The sequence below is a fragment of the Triturus cristatus genome, chromosome 4_2 (assembly GCF_964204655.1).
Source record: "Triturus cristatus chromosome 4_2, aTriCri1.1, whole genome shotgun sequence".
NCBI classification, from domain to species: Eukaryota; Metazoa; Chordata; class Amphibia; order Caudata; family Salamandridae; genus Triturus; species Triturus cristatus.
Genome location: NC_140586.1, coordinates 81,010,033 through 81,026,499, shown reverse-complemented (window position 1 = coordinate 81,026,499; position 16,467 = coordinate 81,010,033). Strand labels below are relative to the sequence as shown.

Below are 16,467 nucleotides of genomic sequence, written 5' to 3'. Positions count from 1 at the left end.
CACCCTCCACGTGTCTCTCCTCACCCTCCACACGTGTCTCTCCTCACCCTCCACACGTGTCTCTCCTCACCCTCCACACGTGTCTCTCCTCACCCTTCACACGTCTCTCTCCTCACCCTCCACACGTGTCTCCTCACCCTCCGCCTCACCCTCCACATGTGTCTCCTCCTCACCCTCCACATGTGTCTCCTCCTCACCCTCCACAGGTGTCTCCTCCTCACGCTCCACATGTGTCTCTCCTCACCCTCCACACGTGTCTCTCCTCACCCTCCACACGTGTCTCTCCTCACCCTACACGTGTCTCTCCTCACCCTCCACGTGTCTCTGCTGCACGCCTCACACTGCTGCACGCTACACACTGCTGCACGCCTCACACTGCTGCACGCCTCACACTGCTGCACGCCTCACACTGCTGCACGCCTCACACTGCTGCATGCTGCTGCACGCCACACACTGCTGCACGCCTCACACTGCTGCACGCCACACACTGCCACATACTGCTGCACGCCGCACACTGCTGCACGCCGCACACTGCTGCCCGCCGCACACTGCTGCCCGCCGCACACTGCTACACGAAACATTGCTGCACACCACACAATGCTGCACGGCACACACTGATGCAACCGGCACACTACTGCACGCCACACACTGCTGCACACTGCTGCATTACTCACTGCTACATGCTGCACGACAATGCTGCACGCCGCACACTGCTGCACGCCGCACACTGCTGCACGCCGCTGCAGGTCACAGTGCTGCATGCCGCACACTGCTACACGAAACACTGCTGCACGCCGCAACACTGCTGCACGCCGCACACTGCTACACGCCGCACACTGCTGCATGTCACACACTGATGCACGCCTCACACTGCTGCACTCCACACACTGCTTTTATGCGACTTTATGCTACTGACATTGTAAATTTCAATGCCTTATATTTGTTTTAAAACCAAAACAAAAATAAAAGTCATTGTAATTTTACAGTGCCAATAGCTCAAACTCTTATAAATGCGAGACCTATTGCATTGCAAATGCTTGTTTCCCAGGGAGTTTCTCCTTGGACCATTTTGGATGTGAGTAAGTGCATCTTGCAGGTATGCTCATCATTCTGCCTGCCAATGGAACTACTAAAATGACCTGGGCCTCGCCAATAATTTGGTAAACCTGGGTCCTGTGCAAACTTTACGCATCAAGCTCTAGCCCCATCTCCTTAAACTATTACTGACGTCTACCATCCAGACAAGTCCTTGTCTCACCTTAGGCAATTGCTTTTCACTTAAACCCGTCCTCTCTCCTAACATTCCTTCCCAAACAATTCACTTCTCTCCTCAGACTCCTCCCTTTCTCTATAGCAGTGCACCCTACCTTGTCCCATAGACACCGCCCTCCGTCACCCCTTCCACTCACCTCTCCCAAAGCCTGCAGGCTCTTCACAGCCCCCACCACCTGCTGGTGATCCAAACCCAGCTCAGCAGCCAGTCCTAGACTCTCCAGTCCCCCATCCTGGGCCTGGAGTCTTAGCAACAGCAGCTCCGGCACCCGGCTTTCCGCCATGCTAACTCAGAAAAAGACGGTGGCATGCGCACATACTGCACTGACAGGTCGCCGTACATCGCCGCCATCTTAGAACAGGATTCAGGCCTGTAAACCAACAGGAGTCTTGGGCGACAACCCGTACAAGAGTTGCATCAGAGTGTAGTCCATCTTGCAATAGGCAGGCTCCGTTCAAATGAGCCTGCTTCACCGCAATTCCAATAGAAGTTGCATCATTGTGGCGGCCACCTTGCAATAGGCGAGGTTCTCATTCAGTGTGTGAGCCGGAGCAAATGCTGCTAGCAGCCATCTTGAAATGGCAGAGTTTGTTTCACAATAGCGTTGATCACATTCATCTTTAAGGTTCATGATTCTTTATAATTGTGATCCTTATCTCCAGACTGTAATCCAATTTGTAAAGAAAACGATTTGCTTTTAGACGGCTATAAGAAGAAATCTTGTTTTTTTTGTTGCGAAAACTGTTTAAAATTTGGTTTTTACAGAGCTTCCTTTAAACTGCTCATTATCCCGTGTTGTTTCTTCTATCTGCACTCATTTACAAGAGAATGAAGAAACCCTGCAGATTATTAGAAAAATAAGCATTGACAAAGCCAATATCTTGCGGCAATCCGAGAGCTATTGGCGTTGTCAATGTGATTGTCTTACATAAGCGCATCACAATTACGAAAAGTCCTAAATAGGTAGACTGCAATGAAACACCAGTAGATTAGCAAGTGGCATGTGCATAGTTTTAGTGATCCATATTGATTTAGGGGTTTTAACAGGTGTTACCAAGAGGTGTTGTGCATGGTTTGAGAGTGGTGAGGGAATAAATATTGCACACCAGCCAAATGTCGGTTTCTCAGTTGGGACCAGGTGCACTGTAGTCCACCTCTACAGCTGGCCGTCAGTAATTACCTTCTTTGTCTAAGGGGTCCACTGTGTTGGCTGCACATGACCTCTGCTGTGGTCAGTGGGTGGTAAGGATGCAACCTTGGTTCCAGCGGAAAGTGTCAGTAGCCTATATTTATATACCATTTCAAGTGTTCCTAAAGTAACATCCCATCCCAATAGGATCATGTTGTTACACGTCCCTTTGAGGTCACTGGCACTGGAATGTGGATTATCGAAGGCGTTCTGCAGCATTGTAGCTTCCATTGGTGTAGTAGCAGGTGCAGTGGCTCCACGGCCCAGAGTCCTGAAGGACCCATTGAACCATGCTTTTTTCTGTATTTTATAATCCAAAAAGCAGCGGGAAGGCATTTCCTCTCTTCCAATGTGTGACCCATGACACACTAGTTCTCACCCTTCCATCAAAACATTACTCAGAGTATCCTGGACAGTAAGAGGAGAGATGTTGCTGATGGACAAATTAGAATGTAATATTTTCTCAACTTTTAAGGCAACAAACTCTTTCAGTGGGATGCTGAGTAACGGCTAGTGGGAGTCAGCATCCACCTAAACTGCAGCTGGGGCTCTCCAGTTCCACCAGAAGCAAGTAGGCACCCTTCCGTTAGACAGCGCTATTCTCAATCCATTTCAATCTATCCGTTTATCTCAGAGGGCTTTTTCATAAAGGCGTATTTTTGTATGGATTAAAATTGAGTCCACACTGCTTGTGCCTCTGATCTTAGGCAGGGCCGTTTGATTGTCCAATTGTCAGAAAGCTTCATGTAATATCGAATTGGACTGTACATTGTGTATGTGAGTGGAAGATCTCACATTTTAGAGTGTTTGCTATTTTATAGTAGGGTTTTCAACCTGTAAGGGTAATATCTCTCCTCTATACACCACCCTCTTCCCCCATTTTTCTTAAGAATGAACAAGCTCTGTAAATTTATGTGGCGCTAAGAAAAATGTAGAAACACAATTGAATGCGATCTACAAGGACTGCGTTTTTGATTATATGTTTTCGAGTTTGCACTATTTTGTGAAGTTAATTATATTTAATTATATTTATGTTGCACTGATTTCCTGAAAAGACATACAACGTAAACCTTAAGTCAGATCACTTCTCTTTCAGTGTTCCAAAGTGCTGCTTCTGGATCCACTAGATTTACAATCTAATCCCAGCACCCTCGCCCGATGGGAGTGTGTAATCCTATACAGATAATTTCACCTCATCATGCCATATTTTCCCATATCTTCAAAACATAGAGACATCTTTGACACTGACTGAATGTGTCTATAAATCACTGTATACATAAGTGGGCGCTTCATTGCTTGAGTGCACTCTTTGATAATGCATGCTATGGTGCTGGTCATCGGACTTCGGGTTCTAGATGTGGTTAATTGGAGACTATAATCAACAGCTCAAGCTGAGTCACACGGCACAAACTCATTGAAAACTGCTTATTACTGTAATTGTTAAACAAATTGTCCCTCTGTCCATCACCATGGAGATGATTGGACCTAATTACTTATCTAGGTTCACAAGGACACGTAACATCCATTCTCTACCCTCGGAGCATATTGGAATGGCAGCTTCCACCTCAAAACATTTCACAGGGGCATTTTACTTACTCATTCTTCAGCTATGGTCTTTTAGTAAATTAATTGGAGCTTCTTTATTAACATTAGTAGCCATTATCGCATAACATCACTAGGTGGTATTCCGACTGCATTGCTTTTCAAACTTCTTTTATTAAAAAGTTTTAAAACACGAGCGCTCGTGTAGAGTGCTAAAAACAAAGAAATAAGTAGCTCCTAAAATGGGAGCAGTGGATGGACACAAGTACTTGGTCCATCCTCTGGTGGAGGGTTAAACATAATAAGAGGCATGACGCATAAATGCCATTAACAAATGGAGACAAAGCTTTGATGATCTGGTGCCTGTCACGGAGCCTTGTGTTTTGCTTGCTGCGTACCAGGACGGTTGAAATTTAGAGTGAGGGAAGGGAATAGCGTGTGCCACATGTAGGGTTGCCACCTGGCCGGTTTTATATCGGTATGATCCAGTAGTGCAGTATTGTAAAATACAAAAATTAGGAAAATCATTTAAAGCTGGTAGTTTTTCCCTTGATTAATACGTGCTGTAAACAATAAATTCAAGAAGAAAGCACTTTTCAATATGTTCCACAGCTTAGATCCCTGGCTGATATTTATGGTAAACTAAGACAGAAAGGCCATGTTAAAAAAGATTACAGACCATTTTATAAAAGTTCTATTTAAGTATCATGTCTGGGCCTTTGCAAAATCTTAAAACGTGAAAAAATGGCCAGTATTTTTCTCTCGAAAAGGTGGGAATCCTAGCCACATGCCAACATGCCAAAGGCAGGCGAGTTCAGAGGCATGGGCATTGCTCAATGGTCAATGCTGAAAATAGAAAACAAATTAGACTGGGATCCCACAAATTGGGAATGAATTACAAGGACCAGACTCATGAAAAATGAGTCTGGCAGTCAATTTATACATTTTTGTTTTTTAAAACTGCTGCAGAGAAAGTAGGCAACAAGGACAAACGTGACAGTAAATCTGTTCTGATTTATGCAATTGGTTACAATCAGGCTGCATTTTAAAATATCTTATGGGTTTAAGATACCTGTGTTGGAGCTTGGGCCCACTCAAACATTTATCTCCAGAGTGGCGACCTTTCTAGCTGCATGAGAGGTAAAGGGAGGAAAACTATCACTTGTTAACATCTCAGTACAGTGCAATCAATGTGGTCCTGCAATAATCCACTCAACAACTTAATCTGTGTTTAGTAGGGTTTAATAATTAATTTAAAAACAAATCAAAGTGGACCAATCTCAACAGGATCATATAAAAGTACAGAAACACCAAGATAAGCCCAAATCTCCTGAAGAGATTTACCCTATATAGGACAAAGCAGACAACTAGCTCTATGAAGATGATGATGCAGGTGATCAGGAAAAATAATTGAACATTACATTTCATCAAATGATTCTCAGCCGTCGGAGTCTTCAGTAGAAGGCACTCCAACAATGGGTCAGGTAGCATAAGCCACACAAGCAGAAGTATAGGTCTGCTCTCTGTGAAAACCTAAGATGACTCTCTTTTCCCTCACTTTGTTGCAGTCAGAGTAGACAATCCCACATGAATTTCCATAGCTCTGGCACAACTGGATACTTTCACCACCTCGCCTACCGAAAATTAGCAACTTCGCTTGTCCTTGGTCATTCCTCACCCTCCCATGAGAACTCGCATTCTTGCTTGTTACCGTGCTTCTCCATGTCAACCTCGTCTTCTCATACCTTGCTATCTAAGCAAAACAAAACCCTCCTATGCTAACTAATGAGGCTTTCTCTCTCCATACCTGCAGTGGAAACAAAATACAAGTACACATATTTTACTTTGAAGGTAAATACAAATTACATGTTAGACTCTAAACGGGAGCATAGACTAAATTATTTTTTGAGGCCCACTCTAGTCAATTTAACAGTGCACAGGGTTACAGAACATGTGCACATTTCGATCCACACAATAAAGGCAGCTCCTTATTACATGTATGAATTCAGTCACAGCCGGCATAACTCGCGGGTGGGCGGGTGGGAGGGTTCACGGGGAGGGAGACGCACTGGGGAGCTGATGAAGCAGGGGAAAATACAAAACATTTTGTATCCCCTGCAAAGTTAATGACCTCATAACCTTAATTTTACTAATTATTTGAATGAATGTACTAATCAATCAATGCACCTTTAATTAGACACTACACGCGCGAAAACTAACTGGCATATGCAAAATCTAATTTACTTACAGATGTGAAATTAAACTAACATAGCTTTGTGCTTCGTGTAGAAAATAGAAGTAAAATTGCATATATTTCATGTGTAGTTAAATATATTGTGGCAAAGAATGCAGATGGTAAGTAAAATGGCTTTAAATGTTACTTAAGCTAGGTAACACCTAACACGGGTCATTAGAACGGTGGGTGATAAACAGAAGGGCTTATTTTCTATGTCTAATTTCTGCTATGTTGTTTTCACATTAGTTCCGTTCAGGCCTGCTAGGCCTCGCTGAGAAAATGGCCGCTGCCGAGAGAGAATGATCATGTGTGCTCAAGATGGCCCCAGTGCACGAGCAGAATGGAAGTTGTAGTCACGAGTGTGGCCTATGCCTGGAGTGAGAGATGTCAAGGTCGCACTGGCCTAGGACAAGAGTGGATGCCAAGATTTTTATACAAGAGCATGGGAACGGATGAGAGAAATTGGACTGCAGCATTCATTAATAATAACAGTTGTTACAAATGGTGAAACATGATAAGTCACAAGGATACATGGATATGTAATTTACGGAACCGGTTTAGGTAAGGAGGACAATGAGGTGACCATCACCACCCCTCCAATGGACCAATGGAAATTAATTACAGCCCCTAAAAAGTTTCAATTCTGGGCATAACAAGTTAGTGAAAGGGTATAAAAATTAGTGCTTGTGATGACGTTGTGGCACTTGCTTTTTCTATTCAACACAACACGCTGTCTGTTGAGACGATTTATCTCCCTGATGCTGAAAAGACTTTAACAGATTCTGAACTTCGAACTTTGATGGGAGAAAGGAACGAGGCCGTCGCGGGATTCAATCCTGGGGGGGAATACATCCGAGGAGGTTAGAGGGACAGTCAGTCAGTTTGGGAACCTATCCTATGATCTGCGGTTCATGTTCTGGTGAACCATTCTCGTCATCGCCCAAAGGCCAAGGGTAATGAGTATTTTCTGTTTCTTTTGAATCTTTAATTGAAACACTTATGAAATTAATGATTATAAATTGTCTAATAAATTTTACTTGTTCAATTTATTCAATGAATTTAGATAACATTTCATGCTAACTCAAATTGAGTCTGTGGTTATTAAAATTAAAAGTTATGATCTATAAAGGTTAACGGTTTAATTGTGATTGAGCTGGACTTAATCGCTTTCAACTGATTCCTACTAGTTGGTCCATCGACCCAATAATAACAGAGTACCTTGATGTTTAAACTGGAAAACTATAGAATTAAATGTCTATAATGTATATAGATATTATTTAGAAAAATAAAAGAAGGTACCCCATGTTGTCTTGCAGCTCGCCAGCTGTCACTTATCCGGAAAACTGAGAGAATGTGTGTTTTCGGTGTTATGGGCCCCACCGATGAATAAGTGGTGTGTGAGTTTTCCTGGGTTGGGTGACGTTGATAAAGGGTTTGCTGCATCAGAGCTCACTCGCGCGGGGGGGGTTAATTTAATAATAATAATAAAACATTAAACTTACCTTCCTGCCGACCGGGTTCCGCGTCGTCTCTGCTCCTCTCCTGCTTTCCTGCCTCCGGTAGGAACAGGAAGCAGGCAGCCAGGCTCCCAGCCCATAGCCAATCACAACGCTGCAAGCAGCATTGTGATTGGTCGGGATGCCGCCCAGCCAGGGGCCATGTTCTCCATGTGGGCTGCACTGCAGCCTGCATGGAGAAGGGCAGAGTGCACATGACTCCTCCCCTGCCCAGCCCTGCTAGCAGAGCAGCCCCACCCGCAACCAAACCCTCCTGCTTTCTCGCAGTGCGAGAAGCAGCAACATAAAATGATAGTTATTACAATTTTATGTTTCTGCTTCTTGCACTGCGAAAAAGCAGTGGGGAAACGCTCCTCCGACCTAGTGGAGAAGCCGTCCCTGTATAAATTGTAAAGAATTATGAAGATGTCATTCTAAATGCACCTGCATGAAATAAATTCTTGTTACACGTATAAATGTTTAACCATTAGTTTACACACATTCAAATTTAATAACCTTACAAAGGGACACTTTTATGTCAACTTATCCTGTCACATTAATATGTGTCACCTAAACGTTTATCAATTCTTGTTCTATACAAAAGTATGTCATGTGGAACCATTTAAATATGCAATGCTCCACTCCCTTTGGCAACGTTAATTACACAGAATATATACAAGTGACTACGCATGAACATGATGCACTGCTACGGTATCTAAGATGGGATCAAGATTGCACTTCTCCACCTGCTGCACAGATCTTTGTGCGGACAACAAATTTCAGGGGAAAATAATGATAAGATAAGCCCTGGTAGTTAACCGTTGCACCGTGGGCCGTGGTTCAGCCTGCAATGCAGCCTGCCTTACCGCCGCGGGCCGCAGCACCTCCCTCTTCCTCATGGGGATACCACAGTTCCCACTGTTGCTGTTTTGGCATTGCGGGTGTAATCTGTGATGCCTACTTCTTTTTTTGTGTTGGGCATGCCGCGTCTGAACACAGCAGCCTGTTGTAGGGTTTCAGGCATTTCAGGAATGCCCCAGCTCCAGTCTTGGAACTGCGGCTTCCAAAACTAACGCTCTGATGGAACCCTGATACTCCTACCTTATACTTAAGAGGCAATTCACAAACTTGCCGATGTTCATTTTTCTGCATTGGGGCCATCTTCTTGCCTTTCTTCTTCTCATGATTCCACAGTCTTGTTCCCAGAAGGATGTGGGAGGAGTTTTGTTAGACCATTCTAAGATGGTGACCTTGCCTATCTTTTTAAATAATTTTCCCCTATCCAAGATGGGGACTACTTACTTCCTGTTACATCACTTCCTATCACTGGGTATATAAGTGGCCAGATCTTTCATTTCCTTACGTTGCAACACTCCATGCTCTTGCTGGTGTGTCATCGCTCCTGTTGGTGCATTCTATTCCTATTTGGTGTATTTTGGCTTCCTGTTTGCGCTTCCTGTTCCTTTTTGGACTCCTTGAGTCTTTTGCTCTTGTCTGGAGTTCCTGTCTTCAGTTCCACTCTACTTGCTGGTATTCTCTTGCCTTTCTCTTGGCCTTCTACTTTCTCCTCCTTTCTGTTCCTGGAGTCTCCGCCTGCCTCAAGAGGCTTTTTGCCTTTGGGGTTTTCCTTCTTTGGAACTCCTTCTGGAAGGCACAGTCTGTTCTGGCAATACAAAGAAGAACAAAAGGTCAGGGCACTAGAAACCTGCACCAGTCAATCTCGTGTTCCATAGTGTGCCAGCAAGGGTGCGGTGCAAAGAGCCAGGGGCGTGACCTTCTTACGTCCCTATTATTTGGCAAAGCCAAAAATACAAGAAGCAGGAATGGCTCAGCACACAGCTATGATTGTATGTAACAGACAATTGTGTACGTCAATAACTGAAAATGAACAATGATACAATGTCTCCCAAAAGATTCACAATGGACTTTAGTTTCTTAATGATGTAATTTTCTTCATTCTTTTGTTCAAATTTTCTGATCTTAAAAGCACAGCATACATTTCATAGCCGACGCGGCGCGTTACGTCCCAACGGGACTTCTTCAAGGCTCAAAAAATGATGTGTGCAAAATCCAATGTGATGTTGAGTACTATATAGACAAATATTCAAAAGTCACAAATCTTAATATCACGATTCAGTCAGAAGACTCCGTTAATTCCTCAGTTGTGTCTATTAAGGTGCAGCACAATTCACATAAATGTTGAATTTCCTGTTCTCATTGATCGTGCTGGCTGCAGTGTTCTGTGTGGTGAGCTGTTACCATGCGGTGAATGGGTGGTTATCAGTGGTGTTCATTAGAGTGAGGAGGTTGGTTGGACTTCAAAGCTACAGTAGATGGGGGATAGCTTGTCATGGAAGTAGTTCGCCAGGGTTTCACAGAGTTCCTGGTCCTGGGATGGGGAGATTGTGTTCTCAGTTGCTGACAGGCAGGAGAACTCTCTGACGATGCTGAAGAGTTCCTTGCTGTGGTTGGTGCTTGCTTCAATGCGGTCTGCCAGGGTGTCTTTTTGCGTTTCCTCAAGGCATTGGTGGTATTTGTTGAGGTCAGACCTAAAGATGGCTCGGTCTGTGGGATCCTGGCTGGTGCGCTATCTTCTTTCCAGTCGTTTGCAGTTGTATTTTATAGTCCTGAGTTCTGGTGCATACCAACTGGCTGGTTTGACGGATTTCTTGGTGGCGATGAAGTTGGGATAAAATGAATTAACTATTTAGTTTATACACATTTCGTTTGATGAGTTAATGTGCTGGAACATTTTATTGTATGGGCTCTAGGTTAAAATTGATTTACATCTACTTTATACATTAAAATATTTAGAATATTTTATAATGATGAATCAGCTTTAGTAATTTTTATACTTTCCCCCAGGGAATGCTCCACCTTGAAGGCGGACCTTTTTACCTGCATGCGCTAAGTTACTAGTAGTAATGTTTTATCTGTAACTCCTGTTGTTGGAGGCTCCACCCCTGGTTTGAGTGAATGGAGACATGTAAGTCTACACTTAGGTGTAAATCTAATCTACACTTAGACATGGTGAATAGCAAATAAATGCAGGGTAGCTGTATTAGTTACATACTCATGACTAAATATACATGAGAATATTTACCTTTGTGACTAAGCTCTCATAAGATCAGCAGAAAAAGAGCTTTCAGAATTATCTCCTCTGAAATAGGTGCTTAGGCTCTGATCACATGTTAGTTTTCCTCAGTACAGCATCACATTGGGCAGATATTGTGTGCTTCCACTGAAACAGAGTCCTTGTATTGCACTTTTTGCCTTGTGGGAAAGTGCATGTTCATTAAAGTGTTTGGGGAGTTCGATTTATTCTAGCTGGCAGGTGTTAGGGTACTTCTATCTGCTAATTGATCAGTAGATTTTGTAGAACGCTTCTAGTCACCTGTGAGGGTATCCAGGCGCTGGCAGGTTCCATTTGATTTGCAAAATAGCCAAGTCTTCAGGGATTTTCGGAACTCTGGAAGAGATGGGGAGGTCTCTAGATGAAAGGGTAGCTAGTTCCATGTCTTTGCTGCTAGATAGGAGAAGGAGTCTGCATCTGATATGTCGGATGTGGGGGGCGAGGGTTAGAGAAAGGGTATTTGGGGTAATCATTTGAATGTCTTATGAAGCATGTGGAGGATGAAGAAGCAGGAGGAAGAGACAGAGTTGACATGAGCAATCATGGTTAGGTTGTTGTCCAGAATGATGCCCTGGTTCCTAGCATGGTCAGTTGGAGTAGGAGTAGGTCTGAGTTCTGAGGGCCATCAGGATGTGTCCCATGCGGAGCTTCTGTTTCCCAAAATCAGTATCTCTGTCCTGCGCGTGTTGAGATTCAGGCAGTTGTCCTTATTCGAGTTGGCAATGTCTATCATGCAGTTGTGGAAGTTGGTGATGGTGATGTCTTTGAAGAGGATGAGTTGTGTGTCATCAGCGTAGAATATGATGTGGAGTTCATGGGTTTTGGGTATGCTGGTCATAGGCATCATATAAGTGTGTAAAGGGTGGGGCTGAGCCAGGATCCTTTACTTACTCCACAGATGATTTCCTTGTGTTCAGAGGTGAGGGCAAACGTTTTGCGTTTTTCTGGTGAGGAAAGAGGCGACCCTTCTAAGAGCACCTCCTTGGATGCCTATGTTGTCCAGCCTTGTGATGAGTGTGTGGTGGGAGACCGTATCAAAGGCTGCCGAGAGGTCTAAGAGGATCAGAGTCACAGTCTCTCCTCGGTCGAGTAGGGCTCGGATGTTGGTGCTGTGGTTGCTGGAGAATCCAGATTGGGAGGAGCTGAGTAGGAGATTCCATTCCAGATATGAGGAGAGTTGTTGGTTGATGATTTTCTCAAATACTTTGGCCGAGAACAGGAGCAGGGAGATCGGTTGGTAGATGTTGAGTCTGCTGGGGTCTGCCAATGGTTTCTTTAGTAGGGCATTGACTTCTGCGTGTTTCCAGTCCTCAAGGAAGGTGGCCTTGGCAATTGAGGTGTTGTACAAGGTTGAAGATGTGGTGAAGGCATGGGTCGTTTGGGGCCCCTGAATGGACCGAGTTCATGATGAAGGCGATGTCTTGTGGGGTGAGGTGGCTCCATTCGGTTAGTCGGATGTCAGTGGAGGTAGCATGGTTGTTGTGTTGCTTGAAGACGTTGGTGACCTAGGGATGGGGTTTGAAGTTTCTGTAGATGTTGGTAATCTTGTGGAAGTTTGCAAGGTTTTTGCAGAGTTCCTGTGAGGTGGTAATGTTGTTTGTTGCAGCTGAGGGTTGGAGAATTCTTTAACGATGTTGAAGAGTTCTTTGCTGTTATTGGAGCCTGATTTGATGCGTGACACTAAGTGCTTTTTCTTCGATCCTTTCAACTGTCTGTGGTAGAGGTCGTGGTCTGTCTTGAAGGTGGTCTTGTTGGTTGTGTCCTTCCTGGTGCGCCATCTCCTTTCCAGTTGTTTACAATGTTGTTTAGTGGTTCTGTGGTCTTCAGTGTACTAGATGGCCTGCTTGGTTGACCTTCTGTGGGTATTGTTGCCAATGGGAGTGATGCTGTTGGTGCAGTTGGTGATCCAATTGCTGAAGTTTCTGACGTTCTGGTCTAGGTTTTTGGAGCAGATGTGATGGGTGATGTTGAGGGTATTGATCCATGTGTCCTTTAAGCATTTTCTCCAGCTCTGGTGGGAGGTATTGGACAGACTGGGGGCAGTGGTCCATGAGCTGGTGATTTATGTTAAAGTGAACGATGAAGTGGTAGGTCCAGGTGAGTTCCTTGGTGTGGCTGCACCTGATGCAGTTGCTAGAGGTGAATATGGAGTCTAGCCTGTAGCCTGCGGTATGAGTGAGGTTATGGCCAAGTTGGGTGAGTCTGATGTTGTTCAAGCTGTCGAGGAGGTTGGTAGTGTGGATATCATTGTGGCAGTCGAATTGAGGTCGCCGATGAAAATGTAGTTGTTGGAATCTACGCAAGGGGGGTGATGAAGTTGCAGAAGGCTGGATATGGTCCTGGAGGACAATAGGCGAGGGTGCCCCTGATGGTGGTGTTGCTGTCTGTTTGGAGTCGGAAGTTGAGAAGTTCCATGGCTGGGGCGTTGTCGTCATTTGTAGTGGTACATTGGACGGATTCCTTGTGTATGATGGCGACCTCTCTGCCATGGTTGTTGATGCGGTCACAGTGGGTGATCTTGTATCCTTCGGGTATTGTAGTGGCAATATCAGGTGTGGAAGTGGGGTTTAGCCAGGTCTCAGTGAGGGAGAGGGCGTGGGGTGTGAGGATGGAGATGAGGTCCCAAATCTCAGTCGTGTGTTTGCATAATGAGTGTGTATTGAGAATGGTGCATGCAGGTTGGTGTTTTTGTTCAGGTGGTGTCTGTGGTGTTTTTCAGCATAGGGCTGGTCGGTGGGATGGTGCCTTCTGTGGCAGGTGAAGTATCAGTTAGTGCAGGTGAAAGGTCGGCGCGGTGGCAGTGTTTGTTGGGGCGTTCGGTGTCGAGGGTGTAGAGCTTGCCCATGGTATATCTGTGGGGCGGGCGGGCAGGGGTCATGGCGGTGGGTGCAGTCCAGGCGAGGATGGGCGCAGATGGGCTTGACATTGGCAGCACAGTTGCACTGTGGCATGCATTAAGTAGGTCCTAGGGTGGCAGTGGTTTCTGTTGGTGGCAAGAACGGTGAGCGGGAAAACCCAGCCAGGAAAGCCTAAGCAGCAATGGTGTCACTGGATCAGGCTGGGATAAGCAGGAACTGGAGGCAGCAGGCAAATGGCAGCCTTGGTGCCCAGGTGCCTACTAGTGTGATTGCGCTGTGGGCTGCATTAAGTAGCTCCCGGGGTGGGTGGGGCTTTTGTTGGTGGGAAGAACATTGAGTGGGAAAACCCAGATGGGAAAACCTGGGCAGCAGCGGTGTCACTGGATCAGGCTGGAACAAGAAGGAATTAGAGGCCACAGACTAGGTGCCCAGGTGTCTATTAGTGCAGTTGTGCTGCAACTTGCATTAAGAAGGAACTGGGGTGGGCTGGACTTCTGATGGCGGGAACACCCAGGTAGCAGTGGTGTCACTGGATCTGGCCGGAACAAGCAGAAACTAGAGGCCACAGGCAAGTGGCAGGCTAGGTGCCTACTAATTCTAACACTCTAATGCTAATAAAAGCAGATTCTATCTTTCCACTGTTCCTCATGAAAATGAGAGGTACCTGCTCCATCTTCTATTATCAGTAGTTTCACTTTCTGTTCCATGACTGCATTGGCTATGTGAAGAAAATGTGTAAAAGTAATGCGATTTTGAGGTGAGTTAGCATTATATGCACAATTAAAGTTGTGAGTACAAATCTATGTTGCTTTGTTTTGCGATTACAAAATTATTTGCTTTTTGTTATTCAACACCAGAATTTCAGTAGGCTGAGAGAGTGATTTTTTATTGGACACTTCAATCAGACAATTCAAATTCTGTGCCATACTGCTGTCCTGGCTGAAACACTGGTAGGAGTGTAAGTCTCCTTTCACCACATTGTCTCATTATATTGTGAAATGCTGTTCACTAATTATAATGAAGGTGGAAGTTGTCTGGAAGGATCCTCTAGGTCAGGAGGATAGCTGCATATGTAAAGCAGAAAGAGCAAGGGTGCCTGTGATTTAAGAAAAGTACTGCTCTCACATGAAGGAGTGAGGACAGATGGGTAACATGAGACAGGCCATTTCGCTTCTGCACTGTTAGGGCAGCAACCAACCAAGTGCTTTGTCTCTGGTCCTCGCATGTGTAGGATGCTAGCTAGGGTAGGGTCTGTGCCATGACCAGACAAGGGCTCGTCCAACTGGTGCTTGTCGGCCTTTGGGAGATTAAGAAGGTCTTGAGGCACAAACCCCTGCTTAAAATGTTGGCTTCCTTGGGTCCAGCAGAAGGTGGAATTTGAACAATTGTTTAGCGTCTGCTCAGATTGCCAGCTTAGATTTCTTGTCAACTTCCTTTCTCGTTCATGGAGTGTATTTTGTTCAACAGCAGACAGTATCCATGCCTTAAGAAAAACAAGCATTTGCAATGCAATCGGTCTCGCATTTGTGAAAGTTAGAGCTATTGGTATTGCAAATGATAATGTTTTTTTCGTATGTTCATTTGCTTGCAGTGGAGTGGATGTATGTTGTTTGTAGTGATATTATGTTGTTTGTATTGGAATTGTAAATTATGGAATTGTGTGGTGTTTAGCATATTTGTGTTTTAGAATTATGTGGTATGGTGAATAGATATTGCTGAGGCTTGAGTGAAATATATTGAAAATAATATGGAGTGGGATCGGAAGTTTGAGTTTGAAATGGTGAGTGAACACTAGAGAGAGTAGTAGAAAAAAATGTGTGTGAAAAAATGAAAGAAGTATTGAGAATGTTGAAGACTTATAAAGAGGCCATGTTTGTGTGGGCAGTAGACACCAAAAGTAGAGGATGGTAGTGTGTGTTAGAGGTGCTAATTTTTAGAGAATTATTTGTCATCGAACTGCTGAAAGACATGAAGTGAACAAATATGAGAAATGATAGATTAGTGTGTGAGAGAGCGAGATAGTGTTGTGAGAGAGAGGGAGTAGTGTAAGTGCTAATTAGTTTTAGTATTTATTTGAAGCTAGAATGTGTTAGTAGGTAGTTTGGAGAGTAGAGGTGGATTTGGAGAGTTTGACGTGAGAGGGTAGTGGAATTGTAAGATGTTAGGGGGTAGTGGGCATGTGAGGTATAGATTATGGAAGTATTATTTTGGTGTTATTGTAATTGTTAGTTGTATGCTGGGATTGTGTGGTGTTTACAGTATTTGTGTTTTGGAATTATGTGGTATAGCGATTAGATAGTGCTGAGAGCTGTACTGAATATGTTGAGCACTTCACGCACCATCTCTGGCGATAGCAACTTGTGAAGAGGCCAGTCTAAAAGAGCAAATATGAGGACGAATTGAAGCAGAAAAATGCTAGAGAACTCCAGAAGACCAGCTCAAGGAGAACTTGCATCTAAACAATATTACAGGACTTTTAACAACCTCCTGCCTTGTAAAAGTATCTTTAAGGCTCTGCCACAGCCGACACAGACTCTAACTCAATACATTGATAGAATAAATAATAACTAACAAAGACCGGCTATAATAACCCACGAAAACACATCTCACCTGCCCGAATCAAAGTGCAAACAAAGCCCATCTTATTAGCACGGCTCCAACCCATTAACCCCCGTGGCAATTATTGCACCAGATTCTGCTTCACAGTGAGCTGGTTAAGGCAGTTGCTTCTCACCCTACC

The 16,467-nt window shown here is 44.5% G+C and overlaps 1 protein-coding gene across 1 annotated transcript in view; it reads right to left on the bottom strand.

Moving 5' to 3' along the window:
• Window positions 1-1,716, bottom strand: part of FARSA (phenylalanyl-tRNA synthetase subunit alpha) — a 57,933-nt gene extending 56,217 nt beyond the window's left edge. The window contains exon 1 of the mRNA XM_085600629.1: window positions 1,410-1,716. Coding sequence (XP_085456755.1) covers window positions 1,410-1,556 — 147 coding nt within the window. The 5' untranslated portion in view covers window positions 1,557-1,716. The remainder of the gene's footprint in view (window positions 1-1,409) is intronic.
• Between the last annotated feature and the right edge of the window lie 14,751 nt (window positions 1,717-16,467).